Source organism: Oncorhynchus tshawytscha, linkage group LG09 (assembly GCF_018296145.1).
Source record: "Oncorhynchus tshawytscha isolate Ot180627B linkage group LG09, Otsh_v2.0, whole genome shotgun sequence".
NCBI lineage: Eukaryota > Metazoa > Chordata > Actinopteri > Salmoniformes > Salmonidae > Oncorhynchus > Oncorhynchus tshawytscha.
The window spans coordinates 50,668,006-50,692,814 of NC_056437.1; the positions used below are offsets into that span (position 1 = coordinate 50,668,006).

The 24,809-nt window shown below is 46.0% G+C and overlaps 1 protein-coding gene across 13 annotated transcripts in view; it reads right to left on the bottom strand.

Annotated features, from left to right (window-relative positions):
- The window catches only part of LOC112258094 (transcription factor 7-like 2), a 72,198-nt gene that overhangs the window by 28,076 nt on the left and 19,313 nt on the right, over positions 1 to 24,809 (bottom strand). The window contains exon 1 of one of the 13 annotated variants that reach the window (XM_042327024.1): positions 5,162 to 5,303. The exons of the other annotated variants lie outside the window; for them this stretch is intronic. Within the exon in view, the coding sequence (XP_042182958.1) occupies positions 5,162 to 5,239 (78 nt within the window). The 5' untranslated portion in view covers positions 5,240 to 5,303. Of the gene's footprint in view, positions 1 to 5,161; positions 5,304 to 24,809 lie in introns of those variants that run through there. 13 annotated transcript variants of the gene reach the window in all.

Below are 24,809 nucleotides of genomic sequence, written 5' to 3' on the forward strand. Positions count from 1 at the left end.
GCAAGACTTCAATCCAACTCCAATCGACAATCTTCGGTCTCCGATAACATCAAAGACAAAATTCCAATTAGATATTAAACCTTTTTAAAGTACGGCAAACGCACAGTGCTCCTCCTGCAATAATCTAATTTCACTTAAAAGGACATCTATTAGCATATTGTTATTGCCTTTTATCTGGCGCGGGGTTGTGTTTGAACAGGAATCCGGTGTTAAATAAAAGAGGTAATGGTGTTTGAGACATCACTGGGAATTAATGATGGATGATGGCCTCCACCCCCGACGGCCAATAGGCTACACCTTGACCCTTGTCTCTGCCGCTTCATTCCCTATGCTGATGAAACACTTTGCGCATAATGTATTCTTTGGTTTTCACAGACCTAAGTAGGGTTTTTTGAAGCGGAAATTAGGGGGTCCTTTCTAGAGTACGGCCAGAGTGCTTTGAGAGTAACGTCTTTAATCTCTCTATTTAGATTAAAACACACTCACTTCTCTGTTCCTCCTCTAGGTCTACCCTCTGTTATATCTCATGGCTGAATGAAGTAGAATCATTTCGATTGAATGGTCTTTGGGGCTTTCAGGTAGGTGAAAAAAAAGTGATTTTTGTAAAGTAAAGAGATCCAATCCAAATCAGGGTCAAGCCAGTTTTTATATTTTTGTAACATTGTCACTACATGAATGAGGAGAACACATAAAGTACCACTGACAAAACACTCCCTTCCCGTGTGAATCAATCGCAAGTTAACATGAATTACCATTCTGTTAAGTACAGAAGACAACTATGGTTGTAATGTAATCTACTATTCATTACAATAGAGAGCCTGTTCCCACCGTATACAGTGTAGTCTATATGTGGCCCCTGTGAAATCCCAGGTTGAGCCTCTGGGCTGCAGACATAGACAGGCAAGTACACAGATGAACGAGATGGGAGACAGTTGTGACTGTTTACCAATCCACTGTACCACCGCCACACTGAACCACACTGAGCCACACTGAGACAGACTGAGCCAGAGCCTCGCTGTGGTGGGGCTGCGGCATTAGTCATACAGACACACATTCAACACTACCCACACACCCATACATTTTCAACAATACCTACATACCCCCATCCGCACATTCTCTCAACACTACCCCCCCCCACCAACACATACATTTTCAACAATACCTACATACCCCCTCCATTCTCTCAACACTACACCCCCCACCAACACATACATTTTCAACAATACCTACATATCCCCATCCACACATTCTCTCAACACTACACCCCCCACCAACACATACATTTTCAACAATACCTACATATCCCCATCCACACATTCTCTCAACACTACCCCCCCCAACACATACACACACATTCAACACATACTGACTGAAAGGTGAGAGACAGGTTGGAGGTCTGGGTGAGCAGGGGTATAGAGGCTGAATCTAAAGGTAGGGAAATAACCCACACCCGACTGCAGTGCAGAGAGAGTGAAAGGGTTGTTTGAGGTGGCACAGGATGTCTTCAAAATGAGACCTGAAACTTTCACGTTATTTTTGATCCCGGAACTGGCTATGTGTTTATATATGGGTCCAGGCCAGGGGTGGAAATAATTTCAAAAGTTCTCTGGATGACTAAGTTTATGGTTTCTATAAAAAGACTGAGACAGTTTCATGTGTGTGTGTGTGTACAGGGTTGAGTAGGTTACTTTCTAAATGTAATCCATTACAGTTACTAGTTACCTGCCCAAAATTTTAATCAGTAATGTAACTTTTGGATTACCCAAACTCAGTAACGTTTGTTTAAATTGTTCAAAATTATTATTTAAACCATGTTTTGAGGCTATACAGTGTTGGTTTGCATTTACATTGTTTACAAACAGTGGAGTAAAACAAGCTTATTTCTTGGGTTCTCATGGAGTGTGACAGTTGAACTAAGCTCATGAGGCATTTATAAGTTATATTCTTCAAGAATCAATACATATATATATTTTTTTATCAGCATGAATTAGATTGAGCAATAAAAGTGTCACTTTTATTCCATAGGCTGGGATCCGCACTATGCAGCTGTTGATAGAGCAAATTTGACATCAATGCGCTATGTAAATATCAATAATAAGTGATATCCGTATCGCTGTAGGCTACACCACTGCTGTCATCCTTACCTCCAAGCATTTATTCAAGTTAGATCATCTTTGGATGCCGACAGCAGTCGCACCATTGGAAGACATAGTTGGGACTGTAGCCTACAAAAGCCTATTCCTGCTCTTTTCCTGTGATCTATCAAACACATTTGGTGTGTCATCATAGTGGTCTCTGACTTGTGGTCAGACTCACTCAGGTGGAACGAACTTAAACTTGCACGTTTTTTCAATGCTGATTTGAATGTCATTGAAAAAAACAGTGTCAAATATTTTTTTACGCAAACATCCTTTCTGAATTGAAAAGTAATCATCTAGTTTTTCAAAAGAATCTGTAATCTGATTACAATATTTTTGCTGGTAACGTAACAGATTACAGTTACCGTTTTTTTTTTGTAATCCCTTACATGTAAACCGTTACTCCCCAACTCTGTGTGTGTGTGTGTGTACTTACATGCGTTCTGCATGTGTATGTATCCAGTGCCCAGGGCCCATGTCTAGTGGCTGACGGTCAGGCAGAGGTACTCCTAACGTCCCTTCCCCGTCATTGCCACTCCCTGCCATTATAACCCAACACCCAATCACACAGAGTAGGAAGCCCAATCTGGAAGTGATTCTCCCTCTCCAGAGTTACCCAAAATGAGCGGCACTTAGTTGGAGGTTTGGAGAACATCAAAGCCTGGGCAGACATAACAACGAAGGCATGTTTAAAATACTAAATCCCCCCTCCACACACGCGCACACACACACACACACACACACACACACAGCCAATGCACATCACAGTGGACATCTATGGTATGCTGGTGGGCAGATGCTGGGCTGTGTTGGTAGGGCAGGAGGCGGATCATAAGGGATCTAGTATCTTAAGTGTTACCTCCTAGCAGCACTATGGGAATGCTCCATTGCCGAGCCATTCTGTCTTTAACTGAACAATATACGGGACTGAAGGACAAACAGACAGACCAGGCCAACTCAATACACAGACTTGCAGAGGAATTATATCTCCATCTAAATGAGCACAAATAGACCACAATAAAGACGTGTTCAGCTCCACTGAAATGGTCTTTAATGATCATGCTTTAAAAGCGAATTAATGGTCTTCTCGTTTATATCATCAGAGGAGTCATCCGTAACTATTGATGCAAAATATTGACACAGAATTAAGGGAAATGAGATGACCACAGAATCATAAATCTTGGTGGAAATCATCACTTCCTCCTCTTTATGGTTTATCAACACAATAGATAAACCTTTTAACACACAGAACCAGACATATTTGTTTGTCTAGTGGCGTTCTGTACACAGAACCAGACAGTAAGCGGTGAAATAAGAGCATTGTCAAAGTGGCTTGAAAGTCAGAAGTATGACGTGTGTGGTCATTCTTGGGTGTTCATTGTTTGTTTGAAATGTCAAGACTTATACAGATGTAGGATCTTAATTTGAGCCAGTTTGCTACAGCAGGAAAATAATCCTGCAGCGACAAAAAATGTGATGGATTATTATGTGTATTATAATTAATGGACATTTTTTGTTAGGGCAAATCAAGTCTGAAATGTAAATGTGGAAATTACAAACTTACCAGTTTCCTGGTTGCAAAAATGTTAATAGTTTGCCTAATTTCCATTTATGTGACAAATGTATAGTGTAGAGAATCATTGTACCATCTAAACTGTTGTGAAATATATTTTCCATAACCAAAAATATTGTATTTTCAGCTGTTTGAAGCTGGTGTACTAAACCGAAAGTAAAAGAAGCAAAGCAAAACTTAAGAATGGGAAGCATAGAAATAGCGCACATAGAACATATCTATCTACCACTTTTTAGACTTGCTTTCAATGAGAATGACATATCTATAACACACATTTCTTTGTGAATTTGGTCATGTCACTCAAAAAGTTACATATTTAAAACTCGAATACACTACAAGCCAGCAACAAAAGAATGATCAAATTAAGATCCTACATCTGTGCTCTCTGACCTTTTTGGGTGCTATGGTAGGGAATGGGGATTGAGACGCGATCCTCGTCTACAACCCACATGACCTTTTATGAATCCCGTACACTGAGGGAAAAGACGCCATCGAAATGTTCTTAAATATCCCCTTGAATCAAATCCCTTCAGTCAGTGGTTGAATGGTCTGGCAGTAATGATGCTGAACAGACAATCCATTCAGCACTGTGCGAATCATAGTGAAACCTTTACGGCGGCTGGGCCAGCTTTCACTCACAGGTGGTTTTGGAAAACAGAATTTGCGCCCCCCTGGGAAATACCACAGCACATAAAAAAAAAACTCCCACCAGGCTTTATGTTGTGGTCGATGACACAATAGACTTATTGATTTCCCAAACTGAACACAGCTTCCCTTGTCAATGAAAACCCCCTCTATACTGTATCACTAGCTAGGTTGGCGACATATTTTCATGCAAATATTCTAAAATCTGCATCCCCACCAGAGACGTGTTTCGATCAAATTTATTTTGGGGGGGGGGTTAAAAGGCTGTGCGTGATGATGTAATTCACATGAAAATATACTTTTAGGTTAAATTCCCATGTACCGAATACGGATGGTTTTCTAACAAAAAAATGTAGCATTATATAGCGTGTATTGGCACGTGGTATACACGTGGTGTATTGGCACACTGGTATTGGCACTCTAGCCAACAGCTCGCAGGGGTATAGTCTACTTGATGAGATTATTATGGACAAAAGAGCGACATAATTTGTATTAGTCAAATGGCAGCCAAGCATCGATGATCATGGCACCAGAATAAGACCCTCGACATTTATTGGAAAAGAGCATCAAGCTCATCACCTTGCACTTTCACCACCCTGTGAAGTTCATCGTCATTTATTTGATATGTAGCCTAACAAACTGCATGATTTCCCGACGAGTCGTAGTGGGAGGACCACACAACAGGTCATCGCGTGACTCCCAAATTTACTTCGACATGATGGTTATTATATAAATATTTGCGTATAAAAGCGTTTCCACAGACATTTCTTGAATAATTCATTTTACAGACACAAAAAGATCCTACCTTGTCTCGCTTATTTTGTTTTTGTCGACATTTTGGAAATTTTCCTGACAAATGTTCTGTTTCCATCAGGCCTGTCATTATATATTTTATCCGACATGTACTTTACTCGCATAGAAAGGTTAGATGGAAACTTGGTTACCGTCATCCCTGTTCTAGATGAATACAAAGAATGCCGAGGGCTCTGGCATTAGAGTGCTGGAGGAGAGACAATAGATTAATAAGAAAGGGGGATGAGCGAGGGAAAGACAGCAGAGAGAGGGGACAGAAAAAAAGAAAAGACAGAGAGATGGGTGATCTCTAACAAGGTGAGATAATAAACTGAGATAAGGAAATAGAAATGGAATCCATGGATCAATGGATTCTATTTCTATGGATACGGTATGGTGGGTTAAGGCGTCTGCATGCTCCAGTTCGGCTGGCGGCTAGCCGATGTCGGCTAAGCGAACCGAACGAGTGTGCTCGCATACTCCCTTAATAAAATACGTTCGCTTGAATAACGAGAAAAAAGCGGCAAGAGAACTTCCTCAAAATTGTCCGAATTAATCTGAGATCACTCAGGAAATCGATCCATAATTTTTTACGTTTTTGCCCGAGGAGATTTTACATCTAACTAAGATGTTTGGTGCAGTATTACTTAATGATAAAATTAGCATGAAAACGAGTCGCATCTCGTTTCTATGACAACATAGTCTTTATTGAAGAATCCATACTGTTCACCAATTACCGATGAAGCTGCGTAGACTTCGGCTCCCGAACTTCCGCGGGCCTTGAGAAAAAAAATGTTGTGTGCTCGAACAGCCTGCAAAACCCTAACCGAAGTCCAAAACTAACACAAACGTCACAAAACGTCGTCATAATAAATGCACAAACTATTCCCGAACTGTTTCGGTTGGGAAGCCTGCAGACGCCTTTAGGCACGAGTCCTATCTATGCCTGATATATGAGAATTAGGTTGATCAGGACAGGCAGACCTTCCCACAGCATGGCTACTAGTCAGCTGCGTCCCACTGCCAGGGGTGGGGTGTGGCCCTGCCCTGCCGGACTGGATGTCCTCTCCTCTACACACTTAGTAGACTCTAATGTCCCCCACAAATATATAGCACTTGGGACAAAACCTGGGTGACGGATGCGTGTTGCCATAGAGATGCGTCATTTACAACGTTACAATGATTGGCCCAAGGAGGGACCTATAGTAATTCATTGAAATGTGTTAGTCACATGCGATATCTCAATTGGTGCATCATTTGTTTTTGGACAAATGTTTACTGTTGCCCTGTTAATCCGCTAAGATTGATGTCTGTGCCCTGCTGAAATCAAATTAGCATAATACAAAAATCCCAATTAAAATCAGTTTCAGGTAGAGATATCTGTTGGTGTTTTTTTTTTACATTGGATGCATCTCAATCCATCACAATCGCCTATGTCACACTTCTGCATCTGTGGTGAAATATGACAAGAGCTGGAGTGGTGTTTGTCAGACCATGAGACATCCCGAAAATCGGCCTTCTCACAATCCCATCGTAGCATACAAACGGTTTAGCCTACAAAACTACTATTACCCCTCTATGGAAAGGTGAGACTCTCGCGAACATGATGGTTTTCTCTGTTTTGCTTTACGGCCCCCACAAGCGTCTTGGGACTTGTCTGAAATTGGTACAGCCAATCTGCCAACTCCTTTCTGTAGCGCCCGAATAGTTTGGGCTACACATAATTTCACCCTCTGTGGAAAGGTGAGACTCTCACAAACACATACGTCGCTTGTTTCTCTGTAGGACACCCACAGGCCTCACAAGACTCGTCTGACGGTCCCCCGGTACCAGTTGAAAAAATGGATGGAAGTGAATATGGAGACTGTTTAGTGCCAAAAAGAATGGGTCAAATACAAGTTTAAAAAATGAAACAAATGTTTCCTGATATTTCTTATACACTATATATACAAAAGTACAGTGCATTCAGAAAGTATTCAGACCCCTTCCCTTTTTGCACATTTTTGTTAAATTACAGCCTTATTCTGAAATGGATTTAATTCAATGTTTTCCTCATCAATCTACACACAATACCCCATAATGACAAAGTGGATTTTTCTTGTTGCAAATGTATAATTTCTTGTTGCAAATGTATAGTTTTTCAGTGGCAGGGGCTGGGAGACTAGTCAGGATCGAGGGAAAGATTAACAGAGACATCTTTGATGAAAACCTGCTCAGGACCTCAGACTGGGACGAAGGCTCACCTTCCAATAGGACAACGACCCTAAGCAGACAGCCAAGACAATGCAGGAGATGCTCCCCATCCAACCTGACAGAGCTTGAGAAAATATGTAGAGAATAATGGGAGAAATTCCCCAAATACAGGTGTGCCACGCTTGTAGCGTCATACCCAAGAAGATTCAAGGCTATAATCGCTGCCATATGTGCTTCAACAAAGTACTGAGTAAAGGGTTTGAATACTTATGTTAAATAATAAATTGTTATTATTTAAAAAATTACATTTGCAAAAAAACCTGTTTTTGCTTTATAATTATGGGGTATTGTGTGTAAATTGATGAGTGAAAAAAAACAATTTAATATATGTTAGAATAAGGCTGTAATGTTACAAAATGCGGAAAAAGTAAAAGGGTCTGAATACTTTCAGAATGTACTGTATGTGGACACTCCTTCAAGTTAGTGGATTTGGCTATTTCGGTCTGACAGGTGTATACAATCGAGCACACCGCCATGCAATCTTCATAGACAAACATTGGCAGTAGAATGGCCTTACTCAAGAGCTCAGTGACTTTCAACATGACACCGTCATGGGATGCCACATTTCCAACAAGTCAGTTCGTAAAATTTCTGCCCTGCTAGAGCTTCCCTGATCAACTGTAAGTGCTGTTATTGTGAAGCGAAAATGTCTAGGAGCAACAACAGCTCAGCCGCAAAGTGTTATGCCACACATGCTCACAGAAAAGGAACGCTGGGTGCTGAAACGCTAGATGTGTAAAAATGGTCTGTCCTCGGTTGCAACACACTACCAAGTTTCAAACTGCCTCTGGAATTCAGCACAAGAACTGTTCGTTTGGAGCTTCATGAAAAGGGTTTCCGCACACAAGCCTAAGATCACCACACCGCCATTGGACTCTGGAGCAGTGGAAAAGCATTCTCTGGAGTGATGAATCAAGCTTCACCATCTGGCAATACAACAGATTAATCTGGGTTTGGCGGATGCCAGTAGAACGCTACCTGCCCCAATGCATAGTGCCAACTGTAAAGTTTGGTGGAGGAAAAATAATGTTTTTTCATGGTTCGGGCTAGGCCCCTTAGTTCCAGTAAAGAGAAATCTTAACGCTACAGCATAAAATGACATTCTACACGATTCTGTGCTTCCAACTTCGTGGCAACATTTTGGGGAAGCCCCTTTCCTGTTTCAGCATGACAATGCCTCCTCGCACAAAGTGAGGTCCATACAGAAATGGTTTGTCGAGATCGGTGTGGAAGAACTTGACTGGCCTGCACAGAGCCCAGACCTCAACCCCATCGAACAACTTTGGGATGAATTGAAACGCAGACTGCGAGCCAGGCACGCCGACTGCAAGCTAGGCCTAATCTCCTAACATCAGAGCCCGACCTCACTAGGGCTCTTGTGGCTGAATGGAAGCAAGTCCCAGTGTAAAGGTTTTCCTCCTCCTCTTCTGAGGAGGTGTAGCAAGGATCGGACCAAGATGTGGCGTGGTAAGTGTCCATGTTTTTAATATGAAAAAACTCAACATGAACACTAATACAAAAACAATAAACGTGAACAAAACCGAAACAGTACCGTGTGGCGAACAAACACAGACACGGAAACAAACACCCACAAACAAACAGTGAAACCCAGGCTACCTAAGTATGATTCTCAATCAGAGACAACTAATGACACCTGCCTCTGATTGAGAACCATACTAGGCCGAAACATAGAAATCCCAAAATCATAGAAAAACAAACATAGACTGCCCACCCCAACTCACGCCCTGACCATGCTAAATAACGAAGGAAATAAAGGTCAGAACGTGACACCCAGCAACAATGTTCCAACATCTAGTGGAAAGCCTTCCCAGATGAGTGGAGGCTGTTACAGCAGCAAAAGGGGGACCGACTCCATATTAATGCCCATGATTTTGGAATGAGATGTTCAACAAGCAGGTGTCCACATACTTTTGGTTGTGTAGTTTATCTCTCAGACATAGAACAGACACTTCAGAAGAAACTTCCGTTTTATGTTGTTTTTTTTGGGGGGGGGGGGCTATCTGTTGTTCCATGTAGTGAATCTGTAATTCAATGTGTTTGTATGGGCTAATAGCAGTATACTACTTTTCATACTTCAAGGGGTCTTAAAATTCTAAATCAAATAGAAAAATGATCCTTGGTATGACCTTCTTAAAACAATTAAGCTTTAGTAGAACCCCCCCTCCCCCAGCTTAGACAGAGGGCTTAGACTCTTATGGGTTAACTGGTGGGAACGTCAAAGGACTGGGAGAAGAGAGGAGAGTCTCTGATGGGGGGGGTGCTTCAAAGACACTCTGAGCTATGGACTACATTTGGATAGAAAACATGCATGTATACTACACATGTAGACCACTAATATCTGTTAACAGTGTGTGTGTGTGTGTGTGTGTGTGTGTGTGTGTGTGTGTGTGTGTGTGTGTGTGTGCGTGCGTACGGAAAATTGCAAATAAGAATGGCAGCCCTGTGTTCCGTATGGAAGTGGTAACATTTTCAGTCTAAGAGGTCACTTTCAGTTCAGACATCTCAACGCCCCCCCAGAGAACGGCATGATGACCGAATTGTGTAAACATCACCACAAGTTCCCGTGCCATGAATCAGTCTATGAAGTGTAAATGGTAAATTCTGCTTTCCCGTGTTTACAAACAAAGCCATGCTAATGAATAAACCTAATGGCACTATAAAGGGAATAGGGTGGCATATGGGACGTAGACAATGCCTTTGATATCTATCTATTGCGTCTGAGAGAGCTTTCCCTCTACTTTGACCTTAGAGATGACCCTCTACCTCCCGAGGGGAGGATGGTAGAGGAATTGAAGGAAGGAGGAGGGGAATGTTCTCCCCAACCTAACATCTACCCAGTGGAGATGAACAAATCATTGGTGGACAAAACAGGTGTGAGGCAACTGACCAATCAGAACATTGCTCCAGCATCGGTCTGAAAGATCTGGAGAGATCTTTCTTTCTGTCTTTAAAATAGTTATTTTTATTTAAATCGTTTATAAACCATACAAAACATCTTTCTTATCGATAGACTCCATTGACTTACTACAGTGTAGCCCTCAACACCCTGCACCTACTGTTGAGGAAGGTGAACACTGTCTGTCTAGCTGTCTAACTAGGCCCTGAACTCCCTGTTCTTCAAAGCACAACAAACTCGTGCTGATTAGCCATTGACACTGACATGACACAGATGAAGTCTACGCTGTCCCTGATTCTGCTTTCCATCTGCTCAGTTCGATTGCTATCGTTAAACTCAACACAGGAGAAATGGATCAATCCATTCAAAACCAGAACAAACAGTCCATACACACCCAAATCCTCTATCTATCCAAAACCGCATGCATCATCCCTATCCATCCAGAGTTAGATGCAGTAGTAAATAGTGGGGATTAGGGAAACATGGCTGCTTAATGCATGCACAGAGAAGGGGGGTGGATGATCTTCTTTCATGTCATAATTTATTCTGTCTGATTAATTCTCTTTGCCCCTGTGGCTGAAGTGATTCCAGTGGATATGCCCTCCCCTTCTCCTTCCTCCTCTTCCCTCCCTCCTACCCTATTCCACACAGCCCCGAGCTGCTCCTCTCTCTCGTATCTCAGAGCCCACCTGCTGGGCTGGGCCCTCTCTACGGCCGCCTGGAACAAGGCATACCGTTCCCATGGTTACCGTCCCTGCACGGTGTGCGCCGTCCGCAGGTAGGCTGCGAGGCCCCGCTCTGTGGAAATCTGTGCCGGCTCACTCCTCTCAGCCATGTGTGTGTGTGAGAGTGAGAGCCAAACCCCTTCATCCGGCACTGCACTGCTCTGAGGCAGATCTGCTGCTGCCGGACAGACAGAGGAGGTGAGATGCGGATGGTGTGTGTTCTGCTACGTCTTAGCTTAATGTAACTTAATTAAACATCAACTTAAGCCTGTGAGGAAACCCCCTGTTGAGACACATCCTAAGCCCCTTGATTCACCTGAAGTTAGAACATGGACGTATCTATTTATTTTATTTTATTGAACTAGGCAAATCAGTTAAGAACAAAGTCTTATTTACAATGATGGCCTACCCCGGCCAAACCCTCCCCTAAACTGGGGTCAATTGTGCGCTGCCCTATGGGACTGCCGATCGCGGTCAGTTGTGATACAGCCTGGGATCGAACCCGGGAATGTAGTGACGCCTCTTGCACTGCGATGCAGTGCCTTAGACTGCTGCCACCCTGTCCACCACAATCTATTAGTGGCCGTACCAACAGGGATGTTGCAGCATGCCCCTCCCTCACTTTTTTCAATTTGAGGATGCTAAATATTCAAGGTCAAAATATTTCTGGAAAATTTATTTGGATAAATTCTAAATCAATTCTATTTAATTACCACTAAAATTCCATGAAAACGATAGAATGACAAACTCAATAAATATATAGGCTATAGCAGCCTATAGGTAGGTAATTGGTGGTTTCTTCCCTGTCTTCTCTCGCTGGCAGGGGCGCGAATTATGAATAACTGTAGGTGTGTGCAGAGGCCCTTTGAGCGGGCCAAATCTGACATAACAAGAACTGCCACTGACAGAAAACTTCAGGGGTTGCTGAAACGGATGTCCTCAAAACAGCTTGTTATGGACTTGGGGCTTAAGTAGGCCTACGACGCACTTGAACTCGCCCTACTGTCCGAGTGCTTAGCTGACAGAAACGTACCGCCTCTATTGCGTACGCAGACAAACTGATCCCCCCCGCATGAACCTTATCACCACACCAACGAGATCTAGGATCTAGGATCCAAATTCACCGCGCGTCTGCCTTGACGTTCATAAAACTCCCTCTTGCGCAGTGGAACCCAGAACGATATGTGACCACTTGGTTACGGTGCTGTCCTTTCAGCACCGCAAATCGCTTAAAATAACCCTCATCATCAAGATCTGTTCCCTACGCCCCTAACAGTCCTACTCATCACTTACATCTATTATTATTACAAATAGAAGACTATCACTTCTCACAATGGTGCTCGTTGAGTAAAGTTCGATCAAAGCTGAATCAAAGTCTTGCAAGATCACATAATGATTCATTTGTATTTTACATAACAGAATGGAATATAACAGCATATCCTGTAGCATAGCAGGCCTATAATATGTCACACCAAAAACACCTCAGTTAATTCTTCACATAAACTGAATAGTCCCCAGAAATTCGTCATGTGTGGCTAGGTCCCCAAAACTCAACAGTGTGCGCCGCTAGGCATGATATATGCTTTGATTGAAACAAAATGGGAGTACAAGAAAGGCTTGTAGTTTGTTAATTAACACCATCTGCTTTAGATCACTCACAAAACAGTCATTCAAGAAGAGCTCAATGCATATTCCATGAAACTGATTCAGATCAAATGATTGGCATGCAGTTTGGACATTTCACCGGAAAAACGTCAAGATTTATTGACAGTGATGATGGCCTATTTTTTTATTAGGTATGGCTAACTTTGTGTTTGAGGGTATTAAAAATATCAGTTTTTTTCTTGAGACAGTATGTGTGGGCATAGGTAGACTTTGCAATTGGGTGATGCATTTCATGCATATTCTATAATGATATTCAATAGTCGGTCGGTACAAACTTTGATTGAGAAATTATGACATCATTCATTATTTTTGTTGCGCTCCCTCACCTAAAAAAAATAACACTAAACCTCTGCCTACATATATAATCAAACCCTATAGTTGATGTGTGATGAATTACATAAACATTGATTGAAGGTTTAAAACTTATAGGGGAACCCTAAAAAGTGTTGAACATGCCGTTCCTTGATTTTAACTCAAATCCCGAGAGGCATCTTGACGGTTTGCTAGGAAACATCCTCACAGTAGTTGACTGGTTTGAATTATAGATTTGAGACTCAAACCCCCCGCTGTTTGTTTGTTTGTTCAAGCCTTTGAGTGAGGGGAGAACGGTGACGAGAGTCAAGAAAGACAGAGAGCGAGATGGAAAGAAAGAGAGAGAGAGAGAGAGAGAAAGAAAGGAAAGAGCCCGTCCCCCCCGTGGAAACGGGACCGTTAAAAAAAGACGTTGTGTGCCTGCCTGGAAGGCTAATGGTTTGTTATTGAATGAGCGTTACATCATTGACCAGTCTCCCAGAGCTGGACCTCATGGTAGGCTTTAAGTCCACCAGCCATTCCAATTTAAGCCACCAGGCTCAGATATCACAGGGCCCAACGCTCTGATGTGGCCACAGATATCATTGGAACTCAACCAAGAAGAAGACGGCTCGAAGGAGCCTTGTCCTGTGGGTTCTGTCTATGAAATAATATTTTGGAAAGCTTGTATATTCGCAAGCCAGAACTCCCCTAGCTGGGACCGACATGCTGTTCCCATTTTACCAATGGCTTTTCATATTTAAAAAAATACCATCGCCTGACATCACTCCAGACGAGGAATATTGTGGTGAGTATTTATGACAAGTTTGTCAAAGTGATGCATGCGTACAGTATTTCAACGATTTTCCTTCAAGGGACGGAGAGTTTTGCAACAGTGTAGAGTGTCTTTCGTGCTAAGATAACCAATGTCAGTTTGGATTTGGGAGCTATGTTGAGTGCAGGGAAAGCCCCTAAACAATTGCAGTGGGCACCATAAAAAAAAACTTTAAAAACTTTGAGATCTGTCAGATGAGCATCCCCACCTTCATGTATTCAGTTAAGTGAAGACATGGGGCAGAAGTGAAGACCAAGGAAACCGGCCCGAGGCCATTCAGACAATCACTCTTCCAGGGATGCGACACGAGCTGTATCCAGCACAATATAGGAGAAAAGACACGGTATGTGAGAATGACACGACACAGCCAGGCCTTCGAGTATATGAGATCTTCATTGTGAAAAAAAAATATTATCTCTTGAAATTCTGGACCGTGACATCAAACAGCCCATATTATCAAGGGATTTGGACCGTTCTGTTCTTGGTGTTTCACACAACGCAACAACTGTGATGAGATTGAGCAGACCTCAGAGCAACACAGAGAAGAGCCCGACCACACACAAAGTAGAGGTGACACGACACACAAATAATACATTCCTAGTTCATACGTCTCCTTGTAATTTGATGTCTCTGTTCTATCCAGTGAGCACATGAGCCAGTCATTTGGCTTCGCATGCAAACAATATCGTCTCTTGTTTTCGTCACTACATCTACAAAATGTATTTGACGCACCATAAAAGTTAGCTGCAGCAGAAAATACAAAATGAATAAACAACAGGTTGGCAACATCTACAGCCGCCCTGGTCTATGAAGAAGGCAGGATTCAAAATCAACTAGCCTATTTCTCTTCTTCACCACGTCTCATAACCAACCATTCTTATTACAAAATCTAATTTGTAATAGAAAATCTAGGGATGAACATGTCAGAACGGCCGATATTAGCTAAAAATGCCAATATCTAGTTTAACGCCGATGTGCAAAATCGAAGTCAAAGCTGACGTGCCTGCCTATATAGCACAGAAAGATGAGAACATCTTTGTACACAACGTAGGTACATGACATAATGACGCTGCCTACAATTTTGCGCTACACGTGCAACACAGCATTCCTAACCTAGTCCACAATGTCTGCTGTGTGGATTGAGCAGTCAACAAGTCATTTCAGCAGTCATTTGAAAGAATAAGGTAAGCAAGACAACTCAAAGGCGAAATCCATTAACGGCAAGATAATGGAATTCATTGCCCTTGACAATCAACCGTTCTCTGTCGTGGGTGATGTTGGCTTTCGCCGACTGGTCGAGCACCGGTACACTTTGACATTTTTTTTAAAAATAATATTTTTCATAAGTTGCCCTAGCGGAGTAACACAGTAACATCGTCACTGCTATTAGCTTCATGACTGACATTTGGATCAGCGATATCAGCCCCATGTGCATGGTGAGTCTGACAGCACAGTGGGTCATCAAGGGTTTCGTACTGAGGAAAGTCGTATATCATGCTCATGAATACGCTAGTTGTCATACCGCTGCTGCCATTTCAATGGCATTTGACAACATGTTTGAAACTTGGAAACATGATCACACCAGCTAGCTCCATTCCAAACAACTGACTCGAGAAATAAGCTCATCGACAGCGCCTGCAGCAGACGTGAGACCCTCTATCATGACATTGAAACGCCTGCTCAACAAAACTGACAGGGATGTAAAAAAATGTGCACAACATTTGAGATAAGCTTTATGTGTGTATGGAACATTTTTGGGATATTTATTTTCAGCTCATGAAACATGGGACAAACACTTTACATGTTGCATTTATATTTTTGTTCAGTGTAGTATTCGTATTCTAATTCCTAATTCTAACGCTACCGATTCTGCCACATGACAGTGGAGTGCACATGCCTACTCTGACTTTGTCAATGTTAAGCTAAACAGTTAGCTAGCAGCTAGTGTGCAATGTTAGTGCTGACTGGTTTCTATGGAGTGAAGATGGACTCTTTTCCCGACGAGGTGGATGTTTTTACTGGCCCACATTTGCGAATGAAACAGTTGCCCTTGACAACAGTTTGCCCCGGCCGCAAAACTGCCCACATAGGCTGTGAACAAGCGATTTGGTGGCATTCTCTCTTTACCACCAGGCTCGATGTTATGTACAAGGATCGCTACTTTGATGCAGACAAGAAACAGGGTTTACATGAAATGTTACATACACAGCTGGACAAGATGGAAACGGACACAGCGCCAGTGCGCACCGAGGAAGAGGCCATGGACAGACAGAGCTGAAACTTTACATGACATGTACAGTATGATGCAATCTTGGTTGAAAAAGAAACAACTGAACAAAAGAACAACAAAAACAGCACAGCAAGTAGGTGAAAGAAATAGGTTTTGATTATGTTTTACTGGTAATGGGGACATGCGTAAATGCCAACAAAATAACTTTTTGGCCAGTGTGTGTGTGTGTGTAACCTTTATGTACCTAGCCAAGTCAGTTAAGAACAAATTCTTATTTACAATGACGGCCTACCCCGGCAAACCCGGACGACGCTGGGCCAATTGTGAGCTACCCTATGGGACTCCCAATCACGACCGGATGTGATACAGCCAGGATTCGAACCAGGGACTGTAGTGATGCCTCTTGCACTGAGATGTAGTGCCTTAGACCACTGCGTCCATGTTTGTGTGTTAACTATTTAACTGTACTAGAATGCTTAAAAGCCCGCTAAAATGTTAAACATCGGTTATCGGTATCGTTTTTTTGTCAAGGAAAATATCCGATTTCGGTATCGGCCAAAAATGTCATATCGGTGCATCACTAAAAAAATCCACACACTGCAAGTACTCTATGAGCCCTCGAAAAACCCTCATCATGTTTATACCAAATAATAGCATAAAAAAAGGCCACCAACCAAACAGAGCTATAAAGGTGCATGGAGTGGCACCTTAATGCATTTTGAGTGGCGAACGAGAGCCAGATCAATTGATTAAAGAGATCAATGGCACTGAGACACACCGACCGGACACACAGATCCTTTTGAGGGCGCGCTGCTCGTCACGAGGGTCAATGTGTGAGTGTGTGTCTGTCCCCACACACACACACACGTCAATTAAAGCCTTTCCATTTGCCTGCCTTTGTACACTATTAGCTCGTGTCACTCCATCTCTGTGTGCCTTTAATCTTCAGGAGATGTTCAAGCTCTCCCTTATATCCAGGGGCACTGGAGACGCAAAGACCTACAGGGGAGAGTCATCCCCATCCCCAGCATGTCGGTCTTTAACCCTTAATGACAGCTGCTAAGACCTTGTAGACGAGACAGAGTTAGATGGGCAGCGTTTTGCTTGTGAGCAGCTCAGGAACTTTGCTCATCACGGCTGTGCGAGGTGGAAACCTCAGGCTGGTCCAGTGAGTGAAGGCAGAAAGGGCAGCTTCTCCCCTGAGTTCTGTGTAGCAGGAGTGACTTGCACCGGGTGCATCCCAAATGGCGCCCTATTCCCTATTTAGTGCCCCGCCTTTCTGACTGGCCACTTCTAAAAGCAGAGTCAGCTTCTCCAGGAGCAGTCGGTCTTCCAGGAGTCGGCAGAGCTCCGTCGGCAGTGAGCCAACCCAACGAGGGCAAAACCACAGAGCAGCACTCCCAGCCCCAGGGGGCCCCCCTGTGGTCCAGCATCACAGAGAACCACTGTCATCACTGGGTTACACTCCTCCAGGCCCAGGGCCGCTTGGCTGGGACACTACCCTCCCTAGAGAACAAGGTTGCCAGCGGTTCTCGGGACACTGCCAAGCTGCCTAGCAAAGGGGTGGCATTGAGCGATCGATAATCAGTACAAATAACATAGTAAGCCTTCTCACTGTGTAATTTTCACCCCAAAATAAAGTGCCATGCAGGGCTCTCTCTCTCTCTCTCTCTCTCTCTCAAAAAGTTGCTGGGAGGGCCTGTTTGAACATGGTCTCGAATGACTCTGTACTCTCCCTCCATCCCCGCTAACACAATGGACCTTATTTGTCCTACAGTCAGATTAATTTTTGCAGAAGATTTGTAAATGTAAATGTATGGTTGCACATGTGAACACCGCTCCCTCCCAGTGAGCTCCCCGGGAGCTGCCTCCCTGCCTGGGACCTGCAGGGCTGCCTCCCTGCCTGGGACCTGCAGCGCTGCCTCCCTGCCTGGGACCTGCAGCGCTGCCTCCCTGCCTGGGACCTGCAGCGCTGCCTCCCTGCCTGGGACCTGCAGCGCTGCCTCCCTGCCTGGGACCTGCAGCACTGCCTCCCTGCCTGGGACCTGCAGCACTGCCTCCCTGCCTGGGACCTGCAGCACTGCCTCCCTGCCTGGGACCTGCAGCACCTGCCTCCTCCCTGCCTGGGACCTGCAGCGCTGCCTCCCTGCCTGGGACCTGCAGCACTGCCTCCCTGCCTGGGACCTGCAGCGCTGCCCCTGGGACCTGCAGCACTGCCTCCCTGCCTGGGACCTGCAGCACTGCCTCCCTGCCTGGGACCTGCAGCGCTGCCTCCCTGCCTGGGACCTGCAGGGCTGCCTCCCTGCCTGGGACCTGCAGGGCTGCCTCCCTGCCTGGGACCTGCAGCGCTGCCTCCCTGCCTGGGACCTGCAGCGCTGCCTCCCTGCCTGGGACCTGCAGGGCTGCCTCCCTGCCTGGGACCTGCAGCGCTGCCTCCCTGCCTGGGACCTGCAGCACTGCCTCCCTGCCTGGGACCTGCAGCACTGCCTCCCTGCCTGGGACCTGCAGCGCTGCCTCCCTGCCTGGGACCTGCAGCGCTGCCTCCCTGCCTGGGACCTGCAGCACTGCCTCCCTGCCTGGGACCTGCAGCACTGCCTCCCCTGGGACCTGCCTGGGACCTGCAGCGCTGCCTCCCTGCCTGGGACCTGCAGCGCTGCCTCCCTGCCTGGGACCTGCAGCGCCTCCCTGCCTGGGACCTCCCTGCCTGCCTGGGACCTGCAGCACTGCCTCCTGCCTGGGACCTGCAGCACCTGCAGCGCTGCCTCCCTGCCTGGGACCTGCAGCACTGCCTCCCTGCCTGGGACCTGCAGCACTGCCTCCCCCTGCCTGGGACCTGCAGCGCTGCCTCCCTGCCTGGGACCTGCAGCACTGCCTCCCTGCCTGGGACCTGCAGCAAAGCCTCCCTGCCTGGGACCTGCAGCACTGCCTCCCTGCCTGGGACCTTCAGCGCTGCCTTCCTGCCTGGGACCTGCAGCACTGCCTCCCTGCCTGGGACCTGCAGCGCTGCCTCCCTGCCTGGGACCTTCAGCACTGCCTCCCTGCCTCTGCTGCATCCCATAATTGCTCCCTGACTCTCGTCTTCTAGCGCGGGGCTCATCGGAGCCAAGACGCTAACCAGGAGCAGCTTGTCAGCTTTAAGGCCACAGTGTGGTCCTCAGATGCAGCCGAGATAAGTCCATCGGCCTTGTTTCATCACGCTCCTATAGCAACATGGAAAAGACGGGTGTGTTTGCCTTTACAGCGCCGGCCGAGCCCACTCCTTCCAGGCAGGCTTCCCTCCCTGCTACTGCGCCTGGGAGCTGGGATATGCTGGGAGGGAAGGCTGCTGGGGAGTGGGGATGGTGCTGACTGCTGACACAGACCCATCACTCACTCACTCACATCACCTGATCCATTACGCAACTGAAGACCCCCCACTGCTGCAAAACAAAACAAACCATGACCACAGCACACAATGCTAACATCTGACATTGTTACCTTCTTATACATGGAGTTAGCGCTGTCCCTTCTGGGGAAGGGAGCATTTTTTTATGCACTGCATTTAACTCACTTCTCCATTCAGAGCTGAGGGGCCACAGGTGGGATGGACGTACAACAAAGAGCAAGGTCGAAGATAGGATAAAGTACCTGACAACCGGGTTCAAAATAACATAGCCACCTGTCAATGTCAAATAAAATAGGTATTTGCACATTTTTCCCCATTTGTGACAGCCGCAGTAGCAAGGGCTGAGGCCAAGAGCGGATCGGACCGTTGAAAGGTTTCCGGCGCACTGTGCCCGGTCAACGAACTGCTGTGTTTGTGTTACTCACTTGTCACACAGTGACACAAAGGGTCTGACACACAGTGACAGACCCTTTATTTTCCATGGTGAACCACAACAGGTTTAACCTCACACCACTGTAAACGATGAGACGAGCGAGGCACACAGACAAGCTGCAGGCAAAACCATCTAGACGGAATCTTAACACAACTTCCAATCCGCAACGCCTAGACAGGCGCAGTATTCTGTACATTCGAAAGGTAACTGGGCAATACAAAGACCAGAGATCACGATCACATAAAAACACGTCCTATAGAGGAAAATCCTTCATGCACGTCATCACATGGTAGCTAGCAGGAAGGACATTGCCCATGTCCTAAATGGCACCCTATGGGGCCCTGGTCAAAAAAGTAGTGCACCAGATATGGAATAGGGTGCCATTTGGGACGCAGCCCTATGCTGCGTGCACATTCCGCACAATACTGTTACACAGCAGCCGTGCATCAGTGAGTCTTGCAATATTTTCTCATCCATCTCAAACCGTTTGAAACGTACTGTGTTTGACGGCATGACTTTGATTGTGCCCTCCTCCATGTCGCCCAAGCAATTCCCTCGAAGGCAGCTCTCTCTGGTGAGGTGGCGAAAGAACTAACCCAGGATCGAAGAAAATAAGCCCTGAAACAAACACTACAAAAGATATCAGGCTGTTTAATGGCTAATAATGAACATGAGCTTATTATATCACTTAAGTTAAATAACATTACGCACCCTATACATATCATATCCACTTCTAAACTTTGCATTAGAAGCAGAGCGTACTACGGGCATAAGGGACTTCCGGGGACTTTCTTCCTTCCCTGTGGTAAAATGAACCTAAAAAACATCAACAGTCATCTCCCTTGTTTCCCCTCATCAAAAATGTATCACATTGACATAATGTTTTGTTAATGAATGTATAATTGAAAACAGTATTCCCTGGGTTGGCTTGAATTAATGAGGAGGGAAATCTACTTGAGCTGGGATAGCTCTCTGCTTTTAATGAAGACAAAGTGGTAACGTCTAATTCGACACATTAACTTGGAGCCCTCTTTCTACACCCCCCCCAGGATGGATGGGAGGAGGAGGAAGACGATGGCGTCCCTTTGAGACTTGGACCGCAGAGAGGGGGCTCTGGGTCCCCAGTCACAATGATTTCATTCTAATACGACTAGCTGCTGTAAATCTCCCGGGTTGGACACGTTCTGGAAAGGAGATGAACCAAGTGGGAGCGTAAAACGCTGGGGAGTCGTCAGTGCATCCCAAATGGCACCCTATGTGGGGAATAGGTTGCCATTTGGGACGCAGCTGACTTCTGTGCTCCCAGTCAGTTTGACTTGATAAAGACCGTTCACTGTCTGTGCTCCCATTCAGAAAAGACAACCAACTGCAGTGAGCGGCCGAAGCCTCCAGGAACACAACAGAGTGCTCTTTCTCTTAGTCACCAGGGCATCTGCTGCTCCTCAGAGAGAGACGCTGCTGAGGATCCTCACTGATTTAGAAACTGGGGGGGGATTCACAGATGAATATCAGTGGATCAATGACAGATCAGTGACAGCTAAGACACTGTAAACACGCTCTCCCAGTGCGTTTTAAACATCCGTCGTGTCTTTAACATGTTTCAAGCAGACCAAAATAGACGCTGTGCCCAAGAACGTCAAGGTGACCTGTCTAAATGACTATTGCCCCATAGCACTCACTTCTGTAGCCATGAAATGCTTTGAAAGGCTGGCCATGTCTCAATACTAATACATCAATATCATCATCCCAGACATCCTGGATCCACTCCAATTCGCATACCGCCCCAACAGAACCACAGACGAAGCAACTCTGTATTGCACTCTACACTGCTCACTTGGACAAGAGGATCACCTATGTGAGAATGCTGTTTATAGACTACAGCTCAGTGTTCAACACCATAGTCCCCTCCAAGCACATCACTAAGCTAAGGACCCTGGGACTAAACTCCTCCCACTTCAACTGGATCCTGGACTTCCTGATGGGCCGCCCCCAGGTGAGGGTAGGGGCCCTGCAGGGGTGCGTGCTTAGTCCCCTCCTGTACTCCCTGTTCACCCACGACTGCGTGGCCAAGTACGACTCCAACACTATTATTAAGTTGGCCGACAACACAACGGTGGTTGGCCTGTTCACCGACGACGATGAGACGGCCTACACAGAGGAGGTCAGGAGACCTGGCAGTGTGATTCTACATCTGCATAGTTTGCTGTTTTGGGGTTTGGGGCTGGATTTATGTGTAAGCACTTTGTGACATCTGCTGATGTTAAAAGGGTTTTCTAAATACATTGGATTGGACTTGACAACAACCACTCCCTCAACTTCAGCAAGACAAAAGAGTTGATCGTGGACTATAGGAAACAGAGGGCCGAGCACACCCCCATTTACATCGACGGGGCTGTAGTGGAGCGAGTTGAGTGCTTCAAGTTCATCGGTGTCCGCATCACTAAGAATCTATCTTGGTCCACAAACACCAGCACAGTTGTGAAGAGGCCAAGACAACGCCTCTTCCCCCTCAAGAGGTTGAAAATATTTTGCATGGGCCCTCGCTTTCATCCAAGACTTCTATACCAGGCGGTGTCAAAGGAAGGCACAAAAAATTGTCAAAGACTCCAGCCACCAAGTAGTAGACTGTTCTCCCTGCTACCGCATGGCAAGCAGTGCCGATTAACAAAGTCTGGAACCAACAGGACCTTGAACAGCTTCTAATCCCAAGCCATATGACTGCTAAATACTTAGTCCGGGTAGCTATTTGGCTAACTATTTAACTATCTGCATTGACCCCTTTTCACTAACTTTTTTTGACTCATCACATACGCTGCTGCTACTGTTAATTATCTATCCTGTTTCCGAGTGTCTTTATTCCTAGTTATATGTACATATCTAACTCAATTACCTCGTACCCCTGGAAAGACACCGAAGAAGGTACAGCTGATGTACTACTCTGAAGGAGGAAGAAGACATCGAGGAAATGGTGGCAACCATGTAAACTAAAGAGGCAGAGAAAGAGGTAGAGTGCGAGGAGCCCCTGCACATCGACTCTGTACTGCTACCCTGTGTATATTAGGGCTATCTGTTCTTTGGACAAACATAAATGTTTTTTATGAAATCAACAATATTCACTGAGCTTGTCTGATGCTTTAAGCACACTGTTTGATGACATTTCTGTCATTTAGCAGCCAGATGGCGAAGCGTGATTCAACACTCTAGATAACGTGTTTCCACTGCTCCAGTTCAATGGCGGTGAGCTTTACATCACTCCAGCCAACACTTGGCATTGCGCATGGTGAACTCAGGCTTGTGTCCGACTGCTCGGCCATGGAAACCCATTTCATGATGCTCCCGACGAAAAGTTATTTTGCTAACGTTGCTTCCAGAGTCAGTTTGGAATTCGGTAGTGAGTGTTGCAACCAGCAGTAAGTGTTGCAAGCTATAGAGATTGCATGGCTGTGGGATTTGATACACCTGTCAGCAATGGTGTGGCTAAAATAGCCAAATCCACTCATTTGAAGGGCTGTCCACATACTTAGATATATATATGGATGATTTTCAAAGCCAGGCACATTTAACAGTTAGGCTATTGATTATAGACCTAATTAAGTTAGGGTTTCCTCTCTCCTCACTTTTCTTAGACAATTAAGGCAAGGACTGTTTTCTCATCTCTTCACTCTGCTGCTACCTCAGTTAACATCAGTTAAATCCACGGACTAAACCTTCTTATTTCATCTTTGGATAGGAAAAAGACGGAGACAAAATATTCTGACACAAATGTTTGATGTATGAGAGAGTGTGAGTGGCCAGAGAGAGGCGTAAGGCTGGGCTGTGTAGGGCTGGACTGTGTAGGGCTGGACTGTGTATGGCTGGGCTGTGTAGGTGGGCTGGTAGGGCTGGACTGTGTAGGGCTGGACTGTGTAGGGCTGGGGCTGGGCTGTGCAGGGCTGGACTGTGTATGGCTGGGCTGTGTAGGTGTGTAGGGCTGGACTGTGCAGGGCTGGACTGTGTATGGCTGGGCTGGGCTGTGCAGGACTGGACTGTGTAGGGCTGGACTGTGCAGGACTGGACTATGTAGGGCTGTACTGTGTAGGGCTGGACTGTGTATGGCTGGGCTGGACTGCAGGACTGGACTGTGTAGGGCTGGACTGTGCAGGACTGGACTGTGTAGGGCTGGGCTGTACAGGGCTGGACTGTGTATGGCTGGGCTGTGCAGGGCTGTGTAGGGCTGGACTGGGCTGTGCAGGGCTGTGTAGGGCTGGGCTGTGCAGGGCTGGGCTGGGCTGTGTCATGGCTGGGGCTGTCTGGACTGGCTGGACTGTGTATGGCTGGGCTGGACTGCAGGGGCTGGACTGTGTAGGGCTGGGCTGTGCAGGACTGGACTGTGTAGGGCTGGACTGTGTCAGGCTAGCTGGGCCTTGTAGGTCTGGACTGTGTAGGGATGGACTGTGCTGTGTAGGGCTGGGCTACCTGACCCTTAGGCTGGACTGGGGCTGGACTGTGTAGGGCTGGGCTCTGTACTGTGTAGGGCTGGACTGGACTGTGTAGGGCTTAGGGCTGGACTGGACCTTAGGTCTGGACTGTGTAGGGCTGTGCTGTGTAGGGCTGGGCTGTGTAGGGCTGGACTGGACTGTGTAGGGCTGTGTAGGGCTGGAATCCTTAGGCTGGACTGTGCAGGGCTGGACTGTGTAGGTCTGGACTGTGCAGGGCTGGACTGTTTATGGCTGGGGTGTGTAGGTCTGGACTGTGTAGGGCTGGACTGTGTAGGGCTGGACTGTGTAGGACTGGGCTCTGTAGGTCTGGGCTGTGCACTGTGTAGGGCTGGACTGTGTAGGTCTGGACTGTGTAGGGCTGGACTGTGTAGGGCTGGGCTGTGTAGGGCTGGGGCTGGGCTGTAGGACTGGACTGTGGGGCTGGACTGTGCAGGACTGGACTGTGTAGG